General features: G+C 41.4%; 1 protein-coding gene across 1 annotated transcript in view; it reads left to right on the top strand.

Moving 5' to 3' along the window:
- dph6 (diphthamine biosynthesis 6) overlaps window positions 1-23,579 on the top strand; it is a 58,953-nt gene that overhangs the window by 33,435 nt on the left and 1,939 nt on the right. The window contains exons 13-14 of the mRNA XM_056394361.1: window positions 13,545-13,793; window positions 18,978-19,365. Coding sequence (XP_056250336.1) covers window positions 13,545-13,793; window positions 18,978-19,365 — 637 coding nt within the window. The remainder of the gene's footprint in view (window positions 1-13,544; window positions 13,794-18,977; window positions 19,366-23,579) is intronic.

Below are 23,579 nucleotides of genomic sequence, written 5' to 3'. Positions count from 1 at the left end.
GTTCAGAGGTCAGGCCGAGACACAGTGAGGTTGGGCCACCCATGTAGCACCAAAAAGAGGAAAGTTTCTTTTGCTCGTTTGAACCCTTTTTTGGTTTGGTTTATTTCAGCCAACAAGGTGTCAAAGATGATTTTTAAGGCATTTTAGGATAGAGACAGGGATGACTTGTTATAAAAATCCCTCAATTGAAACATAGAAGTTGTTGTGACACTTTGGCCGGACTGAGAGAGGTGGCAGATCACCCCTCAAGATATAAATGTTTGGTGATATCATTCCTCATCTGTATTTTAGAATTAACATATAAATGTATTATGGTGTTTTTCATTAGAAATGTTGTGGGAGAACAAATAGTACAAGATGTGTTTGTGAAGATAGGAGACACACCAGTATGCCTGGTGAATAATCAAAGGGCTGACAGCTGAATATGAGCTAGTGTGGCGGGTGAGAAAGCAAAAATTTTTTTGTGATGAATAGCTGAAATTAAGCTAAGTGCTTCAGTTTTATGGTTTGTTGTTCTCACCCAGAATGTTTCACTACTGTAAAAGAGCCAACTTGCACAATTCAGCGACCCCCCCCCCCCCACCACCACCACCACCACCACCACATCAAACACCCCCCCTCACCTCCCCAAACTTCCTCAGCCTGCATCTAGAGAATATATCTACCTCAATTACCACAGAAGAGTAATTAGCCAAAAAACAGTGTGTGTGCGTGCATCTGCGTTCAGGGAGGTATTCATGCAGCACGAACAGATTAATTAGGACATTTAACTTCATTTCTAATACAACAAAATTAATCCCATAAAATATGAGGGATCTCGGAGGAGGTGCCTGTCAGCATCTGACGCCTCTCCCCTGTTTGCCATAATCTATTAAAACCTTGCTTTTATCTCACCTCTCCGCTGTCATACTTTATGGATTTTTTCATAAACACGGCCCATACTTCATAAATGTCTCAATTTTCTAGTCTATTAACATTACTTCAAAAGCGCTTGATAAAAGAGGAGGGCATGCGTGAAATAATGCACCAATAATACGAAACGCTGGAGGCTAGAATAGTAAGGGCGGTTCTCTAGCATGCACACTCAGACAATGCAAGGGATGTTATCAACTTTAATAAAAGAACAAATGATCACTTCCAACCAAGGAGGAGGGGAGATGAGGCACGGTGGAAGGGGAGGGGCCAGGAGGAGAACAGTTGTTGAGTAATTGAGTCGGTGAAAAATGAGGTCTTGAAGGCTCAGCAGTTTGAGCAGTCGTGAGATTGAAAGCTACTCAAAACTACGGCGCTCTTCAGCACGTGTAGTTACTTGCTCCTAGCTGCAGCGGAGGATGTTAACACAGGTTTGTTTTTTCTTTTCATTTCACCGAAGGCACAAGTAGAATGGGCTGACTGCTTCCTTTCCTGAATGCCTGAATTGTGTGCAATGAGTCGAACCTTTTGTCTGCAGAGAGTCAGAAAGGTTTTGACTGACAGTCAGGCTTCCCCTCAGAGCCTTTCCCCTGCGAGCATTTGATTCAGTTCCTGTCTCTGAAGATCACCAAAGTCTGTCTCTGTAGACTTTACTCATCCTACCCAAACACCGGGGTCAACTGTCTTCACTTGAACCGGACACACATGAAACACACTGATCAAACCCAGGAAGACCTTACCACAGTGGCATGTCGGCTGTATGCCCCGAGGCCAGGTCTTACAAAGACACACACACACACACACACACACGTGCACACACACCTGTGTGCTCTTTGTGGTTGTATGACAAGGTAAACTGGTTGGGTCATTAGAATGAGTCACAGGTGATTCACTGTAACACACTCATGACTGATAGGACAGGTATACGGCATTCAAAGCACATTCAGTGACATGCAAATAGATAGAGATGTATGCAAAGACAAACAAAGCAGGCAATTGAATGTACTCATTATCTCATACCTTCAATAGATTCATATCTAAACGTTTGTTGACAGATGTTTGCTTGAGTGCAGGCCTGTATACCCATGGCATGTATGCATACTCTTCAGTACAATCATATAAGCAAACATGGGAACAGGTTCATCCAACATCCTCCCCCTCCTTTAATACAGCTCCACATTGCAAGACACATATCTGTATTGACACATGGTCATAGCTCCGTGCTGGGACAGTGCTTGAGCTATTGGTTGGGGTCTGGGCACTCTTGCCTCATGTATGTGAAAGGCCAAATTAGACCATGTTTTTAATCTGATGAGGGGGCAGTTTTATGGGAAGTGGTAGATGGCAGCAGAGGTAATTATGTTCTTTCCAACCATATCCCATGTGCCCTACTTCCCCCCTTTCTCTCCTGCCGTGACCGCATAGAGGCTGACCTGCCATGGCAGTAGTCATTTTCAGGAGTCAGTGCGTTCTTTGTTACATTATCTTGCTCTGCTGCTGCTGCTGCAGCAGCACCACGTGGGCACAGGCTGGTATCAGCTTGTACCAGGCGAGGACAGGGGAAGGACTGGATCTGTCAGAGTGCATCGGCTCTCAGGCGGTCACCTACGCCGGCACTGTGCCTCTGCCCCGGCCCCTGCCACACTCCCACTCATTAATGGGCCCGGCCCTGACAACTGATCCTAATTGCCTTTGAACAGCTCTTCATGTATTATTGGTGCCTGACTGCCTTGGTTCATGTCAACAAGCCATGGGAAGCAGAGACAGGATAGCCACAGCCATCATCCCACTTCCTCATTCACATAAGTGTGCACAAAATGTACACACCAGACATGCGAAATGATGTGGAGCTGTGCATATAAATATATGTCTGTATCCATTTTGTGTGTGTGTGTGTTTGTGTGTGTGTGTATATGTATGTGTATGTGTATGTATGTGTGTGTGTGTGTGTGTACATGTGCACACAGGTGGACATGCACCACTTAACCATCCTTAAACGCATGGGAAGCTTCAAGAGACACAGGTCTGGTTTTTGTGACTACACGGGTAGAATTAACAAGAACCTTTAATGGAATGTAGATTAATGTAATCAGTAGTCATGTATGAATATGATTTTATTTGATAAATGGTAGACACAGCTTTTTAATTTGAGAGAACCACGTGTGTGTGTGTGTGTGTGTGTGTGTGTGAGTGTGTGTGTGTGTGTGTGTGTGTGTGTGCGTGTGCGTGTGTGTGCGTGTGCGTATGTGTGTGTGCGTGTGTGTGTCTGTGTGTCTGTCTGTGTGTGCTTGTTTGCTTCTCACTTTGTCACTGCTGACGAGTAGTGGAGGGGTGAATGGTTCAGAGACATCAAGAAGGCATCTGAAAAGCGTCATATAAAGATCCCACCACCGCAGATATCTGCCAAGACACTTGCGCTATTACAATTGCAATCACAAACACTCAGTCAAAACACATCAATTATTTGTAGTCCCATGTGTGAATTATTACCCCATATCCAACTATTTACTTCCCATTTCACCCCTCTATTTGAATTCTGAAAAAAGGAAGAGGTGGGTTGGCTTGGCTTTTTATTTGCGGAATGAAATAACTGAATAGCAAATGCATAGATAAAAAGCATAGCGGCGTGTCCTGTCCACTCCCATCACTGTCTAAGAGAGGAGAGACGTATGACCATCCCATTACTATGGTAACTAGCCACTATATTCAGAGCTGCCCGGGTGTGTTGCTTCCCCCTGCAGTGACGAGAGGGCATAGCTGACAGGGCCGACACACACTCACGCACACACAGTAAACACACAATACACACACACACACGCATGCACACAAAAACACACAGATAGGGAGGGTCTGGAAGATGCTCCTTGTGAAATATACGCATTTGGCAAATACAGAGTGAACAATACGGGGGCCAGCACCCACACATGCTAGTGTGGTGACATACAGGAAGTAATACAGACCAGCATAAGCAAATGTTACATTTTACTCATACACAGAATCTTTTATCCAAAATAGTGGACGCACAAACATTACAGGAATCTTGCAGAAAAAGAATTTAATTTGACTTATGGAAATAGACACAATAAAAAAAAAAAACAACAACATTATGCTTTCCTATTTTTGTTGTATAGCCATTAACAGAATTAAAAAAAATTGTCTAACATTTTATTAACAATTTGTTTGCATAGAACACCACATGAGTGATATGTTACCAATGAGGGTTTATAACACTAATTGTCACCAATCCAGACGGAGAGGCCGTTAGTAATGGCTTGTTACAGCAGCAGATTCACCTGCTGGCTATTATGTGCAGCAGTATGCAGCAGATTGTGTATTTTAGGAAACCGCTATTATAGATGATTTTTATAATTATTATGCTCTCATATATTTCTGCGATTCCATAAGTTGCACACAATGACACAGTTGCACAACAATGACTATTGCATCCACATGCAACAGTGTGTGCTAGGATTGCCTTTTTATCTTCATTTATTAAGATGATTTTTCTCCCCGGCACGACTACAGATGCCTCAGAAAAGAGTTAGCGTTTACGTTCCATTTACTTTTGGCCACTCGCTTCATCATAAATATCCCATGGAGCAATTCTTCTGAGTAGTAACTTTTAACCTGGGTCATTCATTTTTCAAATGCCATTGTCATCAGAGCACGCTTTACTGAGGTAAAAACTGCTGCAGATGAATAATATACAGCCTCCTGTTTTTTTCTGAGGACATATAAGCATGTTCACTTTTAATATATATTTATTATTGATATTATTGATTTATTATGTAAGGGAATGTCAGGCCCCGCGAGTCTAGGTAATGTAATGAAGTTGAGATGTTCAGGGTAAGAGTTCATCCAATATAATATAGAGTACACAATATTTTCCACATGTCAAAATTTATTGAGTTGAATTTGATGCACTGACAAAAAATGTTAATATTTGCTATATTTTTCAGTAGAGATCCAGTACATTTGCAGCACATTGTATTTTATCAGTTTGCTATGGTGAGAATATTATTACCCCTGGTGCATATTTTCAGTAAAATAACACTGTTAATAATTCCAACGTAGATGTAAGCAAATATTTCCTAGATTGATAATCTTTCTTTTAAAATTTTTACTATTAATCTATTATTGACACTTTTTAAAGGTTGATTGGATTTTTTTTGGTATTTATTGATTAAAAATAAATACACTGGTGTAGATGTTGCAATGAAATCCCCAAACAGTTTTTATACTGTTTTTATAATTTATTCCTACTTTTACATCCATACTTGGGATTTTTTTTGCAAGCATTTTCACTTGGAAAATAAAAAAAAATTTAAAAAAAGGAAAAATAAATTCCGAGGAGATTTCAGTGCTGTCTAGCCTGCCTGTCCATGGATTGAATGGACTTTGTATGTACAGGTTTGCTGACACTCCAGCTGCCCTTGTAATGCAGACATACTGCCATCTGTTGAGACGAGAATGAACTACATGTCCCTTTTGCTCTCCTTTGCATTTTCTGCACTTGTTTGTTCTGTCTTTCAGTATTTGTTTGGCTGTTATTCATCTTTTATTTGTGAATACTGAACTACATGTTACAAGTCAATGAACAGGGCAGGGAAGAGAGGGTGTGTGTGTGTGTGTGTGTGTGTGTGTGTGTGGATGAGTGTGTTTAAGTCGAAGTTTTGGATGTGGACGCAGAGTAATCTCTCTGAACCAGCAACTTCGTATCGCTGGGTCACAGGCTGATTTGTTGTAGACATTCACACTGTCTTTTCCACAGTACACATTTTACACTGTGGTTCTATCCTTCATATCACACACAGACTTACTCAACTTCACCACAACTGACAGTTACACTGTAATGGTTGTGCCACGGCACTTTATGTTGACATAATTCTTTTATGCCCAGGTTAAGTTAGTGCTTCTATTACCAGCCAGACTGAGAGATGTAGCTTCAAATAAAAGAAAAATATGAAAAGACAGAAGAGATGAGATGGTCACAGCTGGGAAGAGAGAGAGAACGGGGGTTGAGTGTTGCAGTTTCAGCATCATTCAATCAGACAACATGCCCCTCAGCTGAAACAGCGAGACCCTCCCCGATTCTCTCGAATTAGGGAGATTAGCAGGAAAGCGCATAATGCAGGATGATGGAATTTGTCATAATTTGCATTGTCCTGGAAAGATTCGGTTTGATAGAGCGATGCGTGGAGGGGCTTGTCATGTCCCACGGGCAGGTCATAGAGGAAGCTTGGCAGAAATGATTTTTGCGATATGTGCATCAGTCGTAAAAGCCTCACAACCAATTTGTCAAAAAATGTGAGGTCGGGACAGTTGAAGGCAGCAGGGCATTTTGCCTAACGCAATGAAAAACCATGCCCCTCCATCACTCTTCATCCACTGCCCAGCTCTGGTGTGGCACAGCACTCCACAGCAGCGGACAATTTTATTACATCAGCTTTGAGTATTTGTTATGTTTTATTTGATCTTATTTCTTCATTTTAACACTATTAAAGCAACAGCAAATTTATAAAAGAACAAAACACAACAACCATATCAGAATTTTATCAAAACTAACCTTATGATGTTGTAAAAATCTTTTTTTGATGATCATGGGAAGATATATTTGTTTATTCATTTTTCATGCCTGTTGGCATTCAGATGTGTCCCTCAGCATCCAGCAGTCAGGCTCCCCTGACCTTGGTTATAGTACTGAGCGGCAGCTCCTGACCAGCATAAAGTTGACCAGAGCTGACATGACAGTGTTACTCTTCCACACGGTTCAGTGTCTAGGGAATGGGCATGTCGAGGGCAGACATACAGGCACAATAGAAAAATACACATAAGCTTACAGAAGGTGGGGGGTTGGGGAAAGGCCAGTGTCCCTGGCTCAGACTGACCACACGTTGCCTCAACAATGGCTCATTATAGTTGTGTAATCTTGAGTATTCTGCTAAATTTGTCAGCATAATAACCATGTGTTTTGAACATATGCTTATGGTTTAGTTTTCTGAATAAATGTGCAGTTTTAGACCTAAGAGAATGCATTCAGAAATGCCCTATACTTGCCTTTCTTTGTGCACTTCATACAGCTATTTATGTCGCCATTTAAGTAACACTGATTTTGTGTGACAGTTGAGCATACAGGGGTTAGGCTCAAACTGGAGCACAAACAGGAAGAAAAAAAATAGAGATAGTAGAAAAAAAAATAGGAGGGAATAAAAAAGGCAAATATCTCCCTCCTTCTTCCCATGAAGCCTTAAATGAGAAGCCTAACATGGGGAGAGATTCTGTAGAGGGGAGAGGTTGTGGTTCTCCTGAAAGGTTTGTATTTGTAGAAATGAGGTGTCAGAAGAGGCAGGATTTCCTCGGGGCACAGCACAACATGAGCCCATCTCTTATCATTTCCCACTCCCAGACGTGATCTGCTTTGAATGCACTAATGCTGAAAGAGCCCCACAGACTTGAAGCCAGTTCAAGATGAAATCACAGCACACATCCCTGACAAACTGCCATCCACCACACAAGGATTAAACAGTCGTTGCATATCAAATCCCCAACAAAACGCAGAAATAATATATGCACTTAAATACATTCAACAAAACTTCAACCTCAGTTTTTTTTTTTTTTTTGATCCCCACATTTTGAACTATCTTGAGCTATTTTCCAACCCTGAAATATTCAAGAAAAGAGAAAAATTACTAAAGAGAAAAAAGAGTGAAGGCAGTTTATATATCAAATTAAGTTTTAGATCGCGTACATCCTGGGTTTGAATCTGCTGTAGTGCTACTTACACACATCAGTCTTGAAAAGTTTTAGCTGTCAGTTTGAAAGCTCTGACAAAGTGCCCTGAAAATGAAAAACTGAAAAACTTATTTACCCTACGCACTCCATGGTGAGGCTGTAACCAACTCTGCAAACATGTACACTGTCAAATATTTTACTTAATAAGTTACATAAAGAACTAGCAGCAGGGTTGCGTTGTGTCCTTCTTTGTAAATACAGTGTAAAGACGTTATTTTATACTATTACAGTAAAATACTGACGGAAAGATTTACAGTTTACCACTGTGTATGTGCACTTTTTCACAAGAGGTTTTTTTTTTTTTTTTTTTTACAATAATCTGCTTTGCATATATTCTATGTGCTGCTGTATAAGCTATTGAAAAAGATTTTTCTGAACCTTGTGATTTGATAAATTACTCCTTGGCAGTCTTACTATGAAATACAATGTTTTAATAGCAAATAATCTCTTTGAAACTGAGTTTCAATTTTAAGACAAATAATACAGCTTCAAAGTGTCTTCTCAAACCATGCCTCTCTTTATTAAACCTTTGAAAACTTTCAAAAAGCTTTTTTAAAAAAAGAAGAAGTGGCACAGTCTGCCTGAACATTAAACAGGGAACACAAATAAACATAAAATAGCAAAATCATAAAAAACAAAACTATGTGTATTTGGAAGGACTGTATGAGTTAATAGATGAGCGACATAGTGGGAGTGAAGCACCTAGACAGTGAGCAAGTGAGTCAGTCAGTGATTAAGACTGACTGGGGAAATGACAGAGAGAGAGAGAGAGAGAGTGAGTGAGTGAGTGAGTGAGTGAATGACTTAGTGAATGACTTTGTGACTACCTGAAGAGAGTGAGTGTGTGTGAAAGTCTGGGTTCACTGACTTACATAAAGTCCCACTCAACGTCCATTAGTTTCTTTAGAAAACTGGAAACACAATGGTTGACTGATGTCATCTGTTTGTGGATGACTTTCCTTGTCTGTTTTGACAGAACTTTGTCTCACCCAGACTCTGCGCCTCTCTCAGGATTTATCCTCATGAACCGTGTGTGTTTCTTCATAGTTGGTGTGAGATCATTCTCTTATCAATGTGTATTCTTGCATCAACAGCACTGTCTTTTACTGGTGTAATTGATGTTAGACATGATGTTGGAGTTAGACATTGTCATCTATAAATCCATACAGTATATAAATTCAATGATGATTTACCCAAAAACATGGAGCAGTGACAGAAGTCGTTTGCCTCTGCCCCGATAAGTGTCAGAAGAGGTTAGTTAACAAGCTCCAGAAATCAAATGTTATGAGCAGCTTGCATGTGAGCTGTGAGGTACAGTATAACTCAAGGAGCACAAGGCCCTCAAAATACTCTGTGGCACTGTGAGCACACAGTAACAGCTGAAAGATGTAAGCACCTAACCTTTAAATGAATCCCAGGGTGTATGCAGCATTGTATTGCTACTGAAGATTGAAGGTGTAGTAAGTAGAAAAGACCTGATGGAAAAACTGGCTGGATGTCCTCACAAAGGATGTGGCCCTCTAGGCTGATCATCCTGGTGTTTCACCTGAAACATGAGAAAGAAAAATCCGTTTCAGAATGAGTTATGTATTCCCATTGTCACATTCTAACTAGTATAATGCAAGAAAAACTGAAATCTGTTTCACAGATGAGCCCTGTTCTTTATGATCTTTGGATCTGGCATGTAAGGTCTACTGCAGGACATACTGTATATGTCATCGAGGCTACTGACAGAGGTTCTGGTGTTAAAAAGCTAGCTACTATTTCAGTACAGTTCCAGACTATGCAATCAATTTTTTTTTTTTTTTTTTTGGTTCGGTATGATTTGTAAACTTTTAGACACAAAGCTTATGATACTAACTGTACTGAAGGAGCTCGCTGGCATGCACTGACCACTTGTTTATGTGTGTTGCCTACAGTGTTTGTGTGTCAGTTCACTCTACTTTAAAATCTGATTTGAATCAAGTCCAGTGCGCTCTACATTTAGTCTGAATAACAAATAACAAAACCAATAAGAAAACAATACTAAACATAAAGATTGGTTAATAAATTAGAAGGAATCTCATAGAATAAATATCAGACCTTAAAGATGGAAATATATTATGTTGCAGGTATTCTAAGTTGACATTTTGATGTAAATTAACAACAATTTGTAACAGTGTTAGAATCTCTCCATGGACGGACATATCACAAATATTAATTACATTTTGCATGTAATTACCCACCCTGTAGCTGATACTGTACTGCCATTACCCCTTTAGCTTGGTTACATGTGTCCTTGCATAAAGGAAAAGTTACACCATATTAATCTAACCTATTTTACACATTTTGTATTATCATTTTCCTGGTTAAATTATGCATGAGGTCTCAATGGGGAGAAATGTGACCATTAGCATATCTGATAGGAGCGGTGGAGCAGTTTTCCACCTCTCTCTGTCCTTGGAACCAGGCAGAAAAACCTGACTGTTCGTCAATACCAGGTCATTTTATCCAGGCTCAGCCCGGTTCATCTGTACCATTCCAACGCTCTGCTAATGACACTTGGAGACGTCCTCAACAGGATGGGAGCCCAGAGGGCTCCAACACCAATGTGAATATAGTCTAGCACTGTCTGGTCATCTCTGGGAGCTCTTTGACAAAAACTGCAATTAGAAACACCTCAGACACACCAGCCTGAAATGAGACACCGTTAAGGGCTGGAAGCGGACACAGACAGGCGCTTCCTGAGTACATTTACATATATGTTACTGTCAGGAGCTCACAGAGATGGAGAGAGGATGTCTTTGAGGTTGGTGACCTTTTGGCATGTCATTGGGTTTATTCGAAAAATGATGGTGTTTTAGCCATGAAGTAAAGGTCAATAAAGCACAAAGGCAAAACACAGGTTAGTTAATATAAAAATAAAGCTTGTGTTGTTGTCTTTTCAGTTGTTGAGCTAATTGGAAGCTTGTTTGGCTTTGATACTGTTAAAAAATTATTCTGAAATGTCCGTCAAAGTCAATCTTTTATTATCAGGATTTTTTAGAATGATAAGTTTTATTCTGAAATATGAAACATGAGATCTGACACATGAAAAAAGAGGAAAAGCAAACAAACTTTGGACCAATTGACTAATCTTAAATCACCTCGTACATGTAACTCAATTATCATCAAATATTGATATTGAGATACAGCTTTGATAATAATCATGATTGCACACTCATCATATGTTTCCTATGATTAAAAAAAACCCTTCTAGGATATAATAAAAATAGTAATTTTTTGCCTTAACAGTCTCTTTATAAAAGGTGAAACATCTGAAAACCTTTTGAATTATGGCTGCAAATATCAAATATTATTAAGAAACAGAAGAACAGAAATAAACCAGCATTGACATGTTGTATTGATTCACTGTGAACACTGTAAGACAGCGTATCTTCCCTTTTCTCTGTGGGCCATTTAGGCTGCTAGGGCTAGCATTTGAAAAATACTTACCTTGTTATAGAAAGTTTAATGTCATATGCAATTGTTTGACCCTTATGAATATTGAAGGGTCCCATCTCCGGCCTATTAAAAATGCATGTGGCATTGTGGTTGTTGATCACGTTTAGAACGCCCATGCAAATTGGACTGTCTTCCCTGTCAAGGCCTAAGATGAATAATGTAGTTGTGTTGTATATTCAGGGACACACCATTGACAGTCAATTAACAAGTTTGATTGGTGTGTGAACTCATTCTTTTGAACTGTTAATTTTATGTAAATAGTATTCGCTCTCCCTTCTCCACTGTCTCTCCCCCATCCAGGTTCACTACAGAAAGATGTGCCCCCACAGCCGCAAACCCCCAAATCCCCAATTCCACCTCCCACTAAGAGTAACCAGAGTGGGATCCTTAATAATTGATCATCACACACCTGCTTGGTAGAAGCTATGGGAGTCTCCCTTTAACAGTCAAGGGGCCCCACGCTAGTCCCTTTTGATATTCAAATCGACAAATGGTAGCTGGTCTTTATGAATTCAAAATGGAGCTCGCTCTTTTCACGGGGACAAGCTTGTTAAAAGATTCTGGCCATCCGTCCAACCTGATGGAGCCGTTCTTTGTTGGAGTTAATATGATGGCATTTGATGGCTCATAAATGGAATGCCAATGACAATTTGCTGTTGATGTGTGGGAATCTGGCTTTTATGTGAGGCAGACGTAGTAACACAGGCTCTCGGGCAGATCATGCTTGCAGGTAAATGATCCAGTGATTGATCCAACTGGTTGAAAGCAGCGAGGGCCTTATCACTCTCACTCGTCATCCTCTTTCTCGTCTTCACTCCATCTCTTGTCTCACGCACTGTCCCTGTAATTTGCAGCAGCAGAGATGGAAGCTGAAGATTTATCACAGTTGACAAGTGAACCCAGGAGCTGGGGATCATGGCGAACCCATCTGATTATGGAAATAGCCACGACCATGTCCACCCTCGAGCTAAACCGCTGCGTGGCTAGCGTCTTGTTCCGCTCCCGTCCCGTCAAAGACAGATTTGATACACTTCAGAGAGTGTAAATATTCTGCACTCAGTTCCTCCTTTGAACAAGTTGTGTCATGGCCTGCCACCATCTGTGTGGGCTTTAGTGAGTCACTCAAAGTGACCCAAGTTAGGGAAATAAAGGGTTTGTTTGAAATGAGTGGGAGAGGAAGTTTGGTTTAGGGGTTGCTACCTGTGGTTTAATCCTGGTAGCCTCACTGTGAAACACGACACCTCTCGCAGTGTCTTTACTCATCAGTAGCGTATCTCGTCTCGAGCCATGTATCAGTTGATTCAGGCTTCCTTGATCCTCCCTGGACATATGCATGTGCTCCGGGGTCCCTGCACAGGCCAGCAATTATCAACATGTCACCAGCATGTATTTGCATTGACCAGCAGCTAGTGTCCGGCACTAATGCCATCCAACTTCAAACAGGGTCTCTGAAGACCTGACCTCCTTAATGCCGCTCCTCATCCCTACTCGTCTCTCTGCATTAAACAGATAGATTTTCTTCGGGGTGTCATTATACAAGAAGCTTGAGGTATTTAACGGAGAATTGAGCTTATTATCACATAGTTAATTACGCTCATAAATAACACTGGTGGCACAGAGATACATTGGCAGGCTTCACAAGAACTGTGAAATGAAAATTGTTGGTGATAAGATGCTAAAAAATGGGAGAGGTGGAATTTGTTAATTAATGCACTGCTACTCAAATATACGCTTATAATTAATGTTAATTTGATTATAGCACCTAACTGACGAATATCCTCCTTTTCTTTTTTAATAATTAAAACTCATTTTGGAGTTTGATGACTTGTTTTTTACACCTAGTTTTCTGATTGAATAGCAACTCAGTGTTCAAGTTTATAATTGCCTAATTAAACATTCTTTTTTTTTTTTACCTAAGGAAATACACATTCTAGTTCAGACAGAAGCTCTGCAGATTGTTGAGTTTGAAATTCAATGAATAAATTATCCAGTCTTGATAATATAATGCAAAAAAATGGACAGTGGCAACTTTTGTTCCCATGATCATTTTTCATTTTTGATTTAATATCTATAAATATTTATGTAAATGTTCCCAAATAAATGTTTGGAATATTTGAAGGGCACTTTTTCTCTTAGTAATAAGTTTGTACTCCACCCAGACTTTTCATCTAGCACCACCACGAGGTTGGCATTTGTGGTTTTGAGTGAAATCTCTCAACAGCAATAGATTGCCATGAAATTTGGTAGAGACATTGATATCCTGCTAGCTTGGCTATGGACTCTAAGTCTTGGTTTTACAATTGCAAAGCCAACAATGGTTCTTACGCTCTGTTTCCCTTCTACCTTTTTTTTTCCAGCTGGATGAGTCGGTTTTCTGTGCAGGCCAAATTGCTTTGGTCCCATGTACCATGCAGCTGTTGAAGGCAGGCACCAGGACACAGGCCCATTGGTCCTTCAGCCATGTGGAGAAGGTTTTGGAGGCTGTGATCAGCAGCTTGACTCTGGCTCATGTTGTCCAAGCTCACTGCTACACCACAAGACATCAAGATATCCCCATCGTCAGAGCCGCCTGGGAGAGCATGCTGAAGGCCGCAGAGGAAGAGAAGGTCAGTCGGTGTGGAGTGAGATTTTTGTATATGAAATATATGCAGGTGGTTAAGGAGGAGAGCTTCATCTGGCTGTTTTATTATAGATGCAGAGGAAATATTGATCATTCTTATAATACGATATTAGACCCACATGTTTAATGGATGTGTGGAATCCATGCTTCAATGAATAAGTAAAAGAAGAGACACTTTTTATGGTATCCGAGTTTTTCAGAAAGGGCCTTTCAGATTTGTGTTGTTGTGAAATAAGGGAAAGTTCCTCGCCCCTCTCTTCCCCCTTGAGACCCAAGCCGCTGCGACTGATATTTACCAGTGAGTGCACTCATGAAAAGTTGATGATGTGGGAAACGCTGGTGTCTTTGATAATGTGGAGCTTGGCACAGAAGCAGATGTCTTCCTCAGAGCCTCCCTAATCCTTTGCCCCCACACACCATTTTGGAGCTCCGTTCAACTCTCAGAGCAGCTTATCCCCCTCTCCACCCCTCTTTCCTGCCACCTCCCTCCATCCTTCCCTCCATTCCACCGCCCCAGCTTACAACCCCTGATTCCATACGTCTAACAGGGGCACCAGTCTCCCCTGGCAGCCCTTCTCCTCCCACAGTAATCTGTCTCGCCATGGGAATAGGCCCTAGGGGAAAGAGGCAGGAGCCCACCTCCAACACGTGGCTCTGCGTGGTGGTGAGCGGTGTTAAAGACTGCAGAGTGGATGTCAACTTTGTGTCAATTCCTCAAATAGGAAAGCAGTATATGAAATTCAAAATGTGTAATGTTAATGCCAGCAGTCATATCCTGAAAGCTTTGCTGAGCTGGTATCTATTTGTGTTTTTTTTTTTTTTTGACACATTTTGCCATCTTGTAACACACAGTGAAAGTAGAAATCTGAAAAGCGCTGACAGTATAGTATGAACTTTGCATGTAGATTTGGTCGTTCGTATAACTAAGGGCTAAGCGTTTCTAGGGAGGGGTGACAAGTTAAGGTCTGTGTCAGAGGTCGCTGAAGATGGACAACATCGCCCATCTGTTGTGCTTCCATGTGGTGTGTCAGAAGAACCAAAAATATTCATTGACATGACCCAGGATTTCTACCAGGAGACCACGTTTTATTTTCAACTGACTCCCAGATTAAGCAGCTCTAATTGACAGCTCAGGGTTTTTCACCCTGTGAAGAGGGTGAGCTCTTCCCTCACTGCTCCACACACACACTATGTTTACCTGTGAGACAAATCGTCTTGGTACGACCTCCCGGCTTTGCCCTCAAACTTGCCCCTCTCTTCCACTTAAAGTGCAGATGCATAAAGCGCAGTAGAAGATGACAGGGAGAGCGGCTTTGGTGGGGGCTGCTGTTTTATCCTTAACTTGGTGAAATGCTCTCTCCCCGGAGTGGGGATTATACAAAGCACTGGTGCTCATTTGAACTTGGTGTAATTGCAATATTTAACTCAGGTCAAACACTGATAACAGAACTCCCACAGAGAATAGTAATAACTTAGTTTCCAGCAGCATTAGGAAAAAGAGTCGTGCTTCACTAACAGGCAGCTTTATGAGGTGATCTATCAAAACATATAGGCAATTCATATACAATTCACAAATACAATTCTGATTTACTAAATTGTAAAATAACCCTAACTTGTGAAGCCCTTTTCAACACTGAATCTGTAAAGTGTTCCTGAAACAGAGAAAAGAGAGAGAGAAAAAAAAGGAGAAAATAAAACAGACAAGACAATATGTAAAATACTGACTGAAATTGAATTATGCAAAGAAATAATGTGATGTCACATCTTTCTGCACAACAATCTGTTGTGTGTTATAGAACATACTCATATGAGTGTTTAGTTTTGGCATTGTAATTTATTAAACTGAACTAAAAACTATATCAATTTAATATTCAACATGTTTAAAAATTAAATGAGGAAGTTATACCTAATACTTGTTTCATTAAATCTTTAGCTATCATTGATGAAATAGGTCATTTAAAATGGCAGATTAAGTAGGTAAATGCATCGTATAGAGTCGGTTAGTAAAGTTATATAATTACTGGAGAGTTAAGTAATGAAATTCTCCCGAAAGAATGCATCTGTTATAACGTATCCTGATGCCATTTGGGCTTTTAAAGAAACCATGAGCACAACATGTAATATCTGATTCAGTTATGGATGTCAGATGAAATCCAAATGTTGCATCAGTGTAGCCTTATACTCTTATATAGATATAACCGGTCTACTTATCAGTATATTTTTTAGACACCAGACCTGTGAAGTGCATGTTTATGATGGAAACACCAGTGCTTGGCGTGTCTGTGAAGCCACGGGGCCATGTTGTTGTTGTGCGTTGATAATTTATCTAATCAGGTGGATGAAGAAGCGTGCAGGGTTAATTGGGAGCATACTAGAGTCTCTACAAGTGTGAAATTGTATTTACGGTGCATTAAACCACAAAGAGCCTGCTTTTCTTTGTGCGTGCAAGTTTGTGTGCAAAATGTTTGATGAACAGGGAGATGTTGATGTGATAAGTCAATAAATGTTAAACAGATGTCCCTTTGTGTAGCAATAACAGGTTCTGAAAACAAAAAAATAATTATTAAGCAGGTTCAAATGTTTTTTTGTTTTTTTTTTAGTTATTAAGGCTATAAATACGTCTACATTTACATATGCACCATTCATAAACATCGGTTAATTTTTAAGATTTTTTAACGAAATGATTGGTTTTGTTTACATTTTGATTAATTGAAATTAATGGTAACGTATTAGCAGTGTGGAAAGTTTCTTCCTCCCTGCATACCACAGAAAACCCTCTCAGCCTTGTTTATTTCTGCTTACTTGGGACTTTTGAAGCAACTCTGGCCTCTGCCATGTAATGACCTCATTCTTAGAATTTCATGACCCTGTACGTTTCATTTTCACAAAGTCTGTCTGACGAGCTTCAGAGTGGAATCTTAAGAAAGGCGAGTGAATGGGGAGGGATATTATAGCAGACTGACAGCACTACAGTAAGTGCTGAGACATAGAGCCACATGCTGAAGGCGTCCCGCTGGGCAGGAAATGTAGGGGAACTGGCTAAGCAGCGCAGTCCCATCAGCTCCCTGCTGTTCCCCGCCTTTACACCACTTCCTTATTACCGTGTTTACCGTTCGGCTTTCACGCCTCTCGGCCCTCCAACCCGCCGCACGCTCCAGGCGCACGGACGCGAGTTAGAGGGAGGAAAGAGGGGAGAAAGAAAACAAACATAAGGAGAGGCAGGTCACACCTCATAAGTGCAGAGAGCTGAGCCCAGCAGATCCAGAACTCATGCGTTTACCTGCTGCTTACGGAGTGAGAAAGCACTAGGGGAATGGCTGCATGCCCTGGAACCAATGTGAGATGAAGTCATGAGATGGATTGTGTTAAGTGGTTGGTGTAGAGCGTTACGGAGCCCTCTACAGACACCGCCTGCCCTCCCAACTTGCCACTCCAGCACTCAGCTCCACCATATATCAAAGTTTGTGTTTTATTGGATTAATTTAATAAATGATCTCTGGTCAGGTAGGGATGTCAGCCAGTGTTTCCCCTCTCACTCCTCTAGCAGGGGGACACACTGTAGTAGAGCTCTGAACACAGTCAAGTCTGAAACATGCACATGCACATAGAGAAATGCACACACACACACGATAGCACGTTTAGTTCCACAGAACTGCTTAACAAACTTCCCACCTAATGTAACATTTTGTTGGCGACATTAATAAAGAAACAAACAGAAAACTGATGTAACCTTGTTCGACAGCTCTGACAAAAAAGTCGGCAACTGTGCAGTGACAATAAAGCCCTGCCAGAGGCTGGAGCAGAGTGCTGGAGTCCCCTGATCTCCTTGTAGACAGTCAGTTGGGTATAGTACCTCAGCACCCAAGGCCTGCAGGGTGGCCTTTAAGCCTGGCTGAGCAAGAACCCCTGTCCTGTCACTTCTCTCCCCAGTTCCCGCTCTCTGTTCCATGTTCAATCACTATTGACAAGTGCATGAGCAGCCCCCTCTAGGAGAATACCTAGCCTGTGCCAGAAGTGCTAATATAACATTTATCAAAGCATGGGACACGTATGTGTGCTGTCACTTTGTCTGCCATGCTAAGAGGTCCGTGCTGACACGGCTATTGTTCTCTGCTCTTGTGATTGTTATTGTTGATCACTGCAAGCTCTGCCCTCTTCAAAATCAGCAGAGTAAAGAAATCTTAACCTAACCCCTGCACACACACTCATTCAGGACACTTGCTTTTTTCAATTTTTTTTTCACTCTCCAAGGCAAGAGGTTAGCTGTTGATACACAATTAAGCGTTTGCTCAAGTTTAATCTGAAGGTAAGTGCTGTTTCAGTGAATCTGGCAGACTAGGTCATGACGGGCCGTCTGTTGAAGGGACAAAGAGGCCGTCGTCTGCTCTTGTCAATGATTTCTCTTTTTTTTTGTGAGTGAATATCAGAATAAAATGTAAGTAACCTGTTATTATTCTGCACTTAGAAAGTGGGGTGTAAGTGGATGAAAATTGATCCAGCAAATTGAAAAGGGGGTTAAGTGTTTTTGCCCTATCGACTCCAACTGAAACGATGGTTATATAAAACACTCATTTCTCTCCCATTAGCAGATGAAGCCACAGCCAAGTATTATTAGAGGGCCACATTGTAGCACTGCTCCAAGACATTTTGTTACTGCTAATGGCCCTCAGTCCGGAGGAGAAAAAAAAATAAAGAGATTTTGGCTCTGGAGATAAGATTGAGGCAGTTTTCCACTGAATGTATGTGCTGAAAACGGCCGTAACATGCTGTGAATGATCTCCTTAGAGAGGTGAGAAGTCATCTTGGATAGGACCTGTCATGTTAGCAAACGTAGCTCAAAGTGAATGCATTTGTGTTTATGGTGGCTGTGAGCATTATGGATTCTTTCTGAATTGTTTGTACACCATCATTACGGAGGGTCACCTCACAATCTCACGTTAATTGATAGCCTGTCAGTCTGTCAAGTAAAAAGCCTGTCTTAGTGCCGTGTGGTAGAATTTTTTATGATTTTCTTTACAATAATGTTTAATGTTGATGGAGTGGTGTTCGTGGTCAGAGAGCACAGCATGCATCTCAGCAGGAGGGCCATATATTTGATTGTAGTGTGTGGCACAACACAGTATATAATTTTCCAGCCACTTCATTTGAATACCATCTGTCTGCATTGCAGGACCTGTTGTGGGAGCCTGAGATCAAACCTGCTCCATTATTGGTCGTGGTGGTACCTGCCTTACCCAGGGGTGCAGCTGTTGAGCTTCATGTGACTGCAATTCAGGATGATATCACCAAAAGGACTTCCTGTCTGAAGACTACAAAGGCGGCGTGCGGATCCATGGAGTGCCACACTGTAATGTCTGCTGACAGGTGTAGTGCTTCACTGTCCCTTTCCCTGGCTGTGCCCGGTGATAACCTGGAGGTCACCGATGTGAAGGATGTCACAGAGGCGGTTGCTGTTACATTCAAGAAAGCCATGAAGAAGATGGATGCTGAGCTGGTGCCACTGTGTGCCCGGGTGTTTTACAAGTGTGGCAACTCACTGGCACAGCAGATTATTAAAGGTATGTCATAATGTCAGGACACTCAAGACACTACACACACGCTTTAAATTGATTGAATATTTACACTCATTAAGAGGATTTATCCCAAATAAGCTGTTCCGTTAAAGGCAACACTTCTGAGATACACTCTTCTGGCAGGTTGAGCTTCACATCACTGTATTAATGAAAACAAAGTGACAGCCTGTCTCTCTCTGCACTCTCTTTTCAAAGAAAGTTTGAGCTGACACCGGTTAAATAAACTCCATAAAGTATTCTAGGAAGCAGTCTCTCCAGAGGATCTCCACTCCTTCCTGTGTTTAATTATTGTAAGTCATTTGTTGTGTCTGCTCTGTGTACAGTAACCCAAGCAGCTGGCACAGTCTTTTGTCATCATTATACTTTTATACGCCACCATCTACTGCTCCCAGGATTCGAGGTTCTCGTCAAGGCAAATGTGGAGCGGTATTTGTTTTATCCTGAAAGATGTTCTCTCTGAGGGAAAAGGGCGATGAGCACATCGATCACACGGGCTCAGTTGTCAAGTCATCGCTGAAGCAGTCAATTAACATTTTTGAATCTGTGCCAAACCAGCCATCTTACTGTCATTTTTAGCTTTGACATAACTCATCTTCTGGAGGACATAGAATTATGGTTACCAGTGATGAATGGGAAAAAGGTTGATCTGTTTAGAATACGCGTTGATATACATGACAGACGAACAGTGCTATTTGTTTTGTTACCTATTTATATAATTGTTATTCAACATTTTGTCATGATATATGATGCATGTCATGTATTCCTTCTGTTATTATCAACAATAGAAGAGTCAGAGGATTTAGGAGGAATATTATTAAAATGTCCCATGTAAGTTTGGATATAAAATTCTAATATAATTAATACAATAGATATCAAAAAAGATTTTCTATATAAAGTATCATATTAAATGTTGTTAATAGAAACCATTAATTGTGTTACTGGGTCACTGGTTAATCGGAGCAAAATCAACTTAAATCTTTACCCTTGACATGTATGTGTCTTTGATTACGGCTTGTACGCGGCTGCTTCCCTGAAACCATTTACTGACTCATCACTGAGCTGGAGTTCTGTTACCTTACCCTGCACGCACAGCCAAACCCTCGGAGCTTACCCACAGGCGTTTTTATGGGTCACAGCCTATGCTCATTGGGTGATGAATCCAAAAAGTCAAAGGAAGAAAAGTAACACCTCTGGCGCTAGCAGTCACAGCCCCGCAACTGCTGCTGTCAGCGAGCAGACAGACAACAACGCTGGAGCAAAATGTGACCGCACCCCCCCCCTCCTTCGGTTACTTGCGTTAGGATTCACAGCTGAAAGACAAGACATATGTTCCAAATGAAACCTTTAAACATCTTGTCTCAACTTGTTACTTACGATAGAAAGGTTCCCTCAAAGATAGGCCCTTGTAACTCAACCAGAACCTCAGCTTTTAGAGAAGGGACTAAATAATGTTATTGAGAATCCATTATTTTATACAGCAGGTTTTGATCTGAATGTTTTGATCTTTTTGCTTATAAATACTCAAAATATAAAACACCAGGGAACCTCCAATACTTAAAACTGCAATAAGTGATATTTGACAACAGGCTTGGGAACACGACATTGAAACATTATACAATTAGAGGCCAAACTTGCTAGCAAATAGTTTTGCAATCACACATAGAGCAGATACAGCGCCACATTTGCATTAGTGAGTAAAATGCAACAGCGAAATTTTCCAGTGTGATTATCACCCGGCTGCTAACTGTCTGCTATTTGGTGGTGGACAGGTAGTGTTTTTTTGTTTGCTTGGTTTTTTTTTTATATATTTTCGCTAATAAACAGCTAGCTGCTGCTTCTGAAAATAGCCCTTTGAGTGCAGTGAAACGGAACCAAAACACTAAAGTTGTGAGCTGCAACGCCAAAACTGAGCTAAAACACACTGTAAAGCTCTGTAGAGCCAAGGAAAAGTGCAGTGTGGTGCGATAATTCTCTGAGGGTTTGTCATTATCAGCAACTCCTTTCACATGCAAGTGGTCATGTGTGTGTAATATATAGTTATTGATTATAGCTGCTTTACAGAAAGGTGAGGTGAAGTTTTCTGTTTCTCTGTGGCGCCATTGCACACACCCAGCCCCTTAGCCTCTTTGTTCATTCTCCTTGGACTAAATGAACAATTTTCATGAGCCAGCACTTGCTAATTACCACCTCGTTTACCGGTTAATTTGACCAGTTTGGAAGTCAGTGTAGCACAACTAAAAACCACTGGCTCTGGGCCTTGGCCACTGCTTAAAAGCCCCACAAGCCCAGCAGGCATCAGCTATGCCACACAGGAATCCCCTTTTTCTCTCCTTTTTACCGCAACCTTTACTAAGACCCCTTCTTCTATTCACTTAGTCTTACAATATTTATATATTTATCAGTTCAAACAATAAATGGCTGTTGATGTTTAACATAAAAGGGTGTTGTGGGCATTAGTAATGCTTTGGTTTTGAAAACACAGAGATTTAACAGCAGCCTTTTCAGCTCCCTGTGTGTTGCTGTGAAGCAGAATAATGGCTGGTCCTCTTGGGTAGATGGTTTAGTTCCATCCCATTGCTAATGTGATGGCTTTTGAATCTTACTGCCTCTGTCCACTGGGCCTCTCAATGGGGCTCCCCATGTAGCCCAAAGGGGGGCTGAGAGACCAGGGGATGATGTGTGATGGGAAGTGCTCATAGGATTTTGGGTGATTTTACAGAAGAATTTAAAGGGATTGGAGCAAAGCGGTCTGTCTAATTACTCGCTTTTAACTCACATAGACCAAAAAAAAAAAAAAAAACACAAAATTGCATGGTCACTCAAGTCACCTTCACCCCCCTTGTGTCTCTCATCCATGCATAAGCAGGCATGTCTGTGTACACAGACACTGAAAGAGACTCTCAAAGAGAGAGTGCAATTATTTCCTATCTGTTAGTACAAAGATTAAAACATCCTGACATAAAACAGGCTTAGTGAGCAAGGTGTGATGAAGGGTGTGTTTCTTCTCTTAATAAAAACCATCCCGTCTGTGATCTCCCTAGCTCGTTCAGTTGTCAGCTAGCCACTCCAGAGGATCCTGCTTCCCAGGGTGCACCACATGCTCTGATAACACATATTTAGGCTTTTAATGCCCTCTAAAAAAGGCCTGTGTTCAGTGGGGGCATTTTAAGCTGTAGCGCATATTAGCTAATTAGGGTGTGTGGGCTCTTTGTAAGGATGTTTGGCATGCTGCGTGTGCTTAAAATGAAAGAGAATGAGGCTTATTAAATTGTGCTGAACTGCTCTTCAAACCTCTCTCTCCTGATTTCTCTCTCTACAAGTTCACGTAGATGTCAGACAGCAGTACTGCAGTACTAGTGGATGTTATTGAAAGAGGACTAGTTTGTGTTTGTCCACTGAGACTCAAGATAACTGGTCAGGAATTACATTTTGACTTGCCTCATATTAGGCAGATGGCATTGTGAATGTAAAGAGACCAACGCTTATAGAAACGATTGTGATACAGTATGCTTTCCCAGATGTTTAACTGTATTATGACCATGCCAGATCACAGTGACCACACCCAAGTCCCATCCAACGTGCTGTTAAATGAGAAGAAATAAGGGAGGACAGTCAACCATGAGACAGGAACACTTGTGACCAATTAGTGCACAGAGTAGAAGAGGGGAAGAGGCAACATCCCAGCGGGCTGCTGCTAAATAGACAGCCTGTCATCAAGACCAGGCTCTGAGATGCTCAATGAATTCTCACATGTCCACTGTCCGTCTGTAGTCCGGCCACACACACACACACACACACACACACACACACACACACACACACACACACACACACAGCATCTCTCAGCTCCAGTAAAGCTGAGCAGCAGTCCCAACACAGCTTCTTAACATCCCAGCACAACAGGAGCAGAGGAAGGATCCATTCCACTAGATCGCCCCAACAAGCTGCTCAATTGTCCAAAGGGGCATGGCAGGGTTGCGCCCCCCCCCCCCCTTCTTCTTCTGTGTCAGTGTGTGTTTGCTTGTGTATGGCTTTGTGCAGGTTTGGGAGGGGTAGCTTTGTGTTCTGTCCTTGCTGACCATATGTCTGCACTGCAGGGAGTTGAATTTGGGGGTTTGCAATCTGCCAAGGGTTTAAGAATGCCAATAATTTGTAAATAGGCCCATGTTACCCGGTCGAAGGGTTAAGTGAAGCTTCTG

The sequence above is a fragment of the Seriola aureovittata genome, chromosome 13 (genome assembly GCF_021018895.1).
Source record: "Seriola aureovittata isolate HTS-2021-v1 ecotype China chromosome 13, ASM2101889v1, whole genome shotgun sequence".
NCBI classification, from domain to species: domain Eukaryota; kingdom Metazoa; phylum Chordata; class Actinopteri; order Carangiformes; family Carangidae; genus Seriola; species Seriola aureovittata.
Note: the sequence above shows the minus strand (reverse complement) of the source record. Positions and strands in the feature narration are given on the sequence as shown.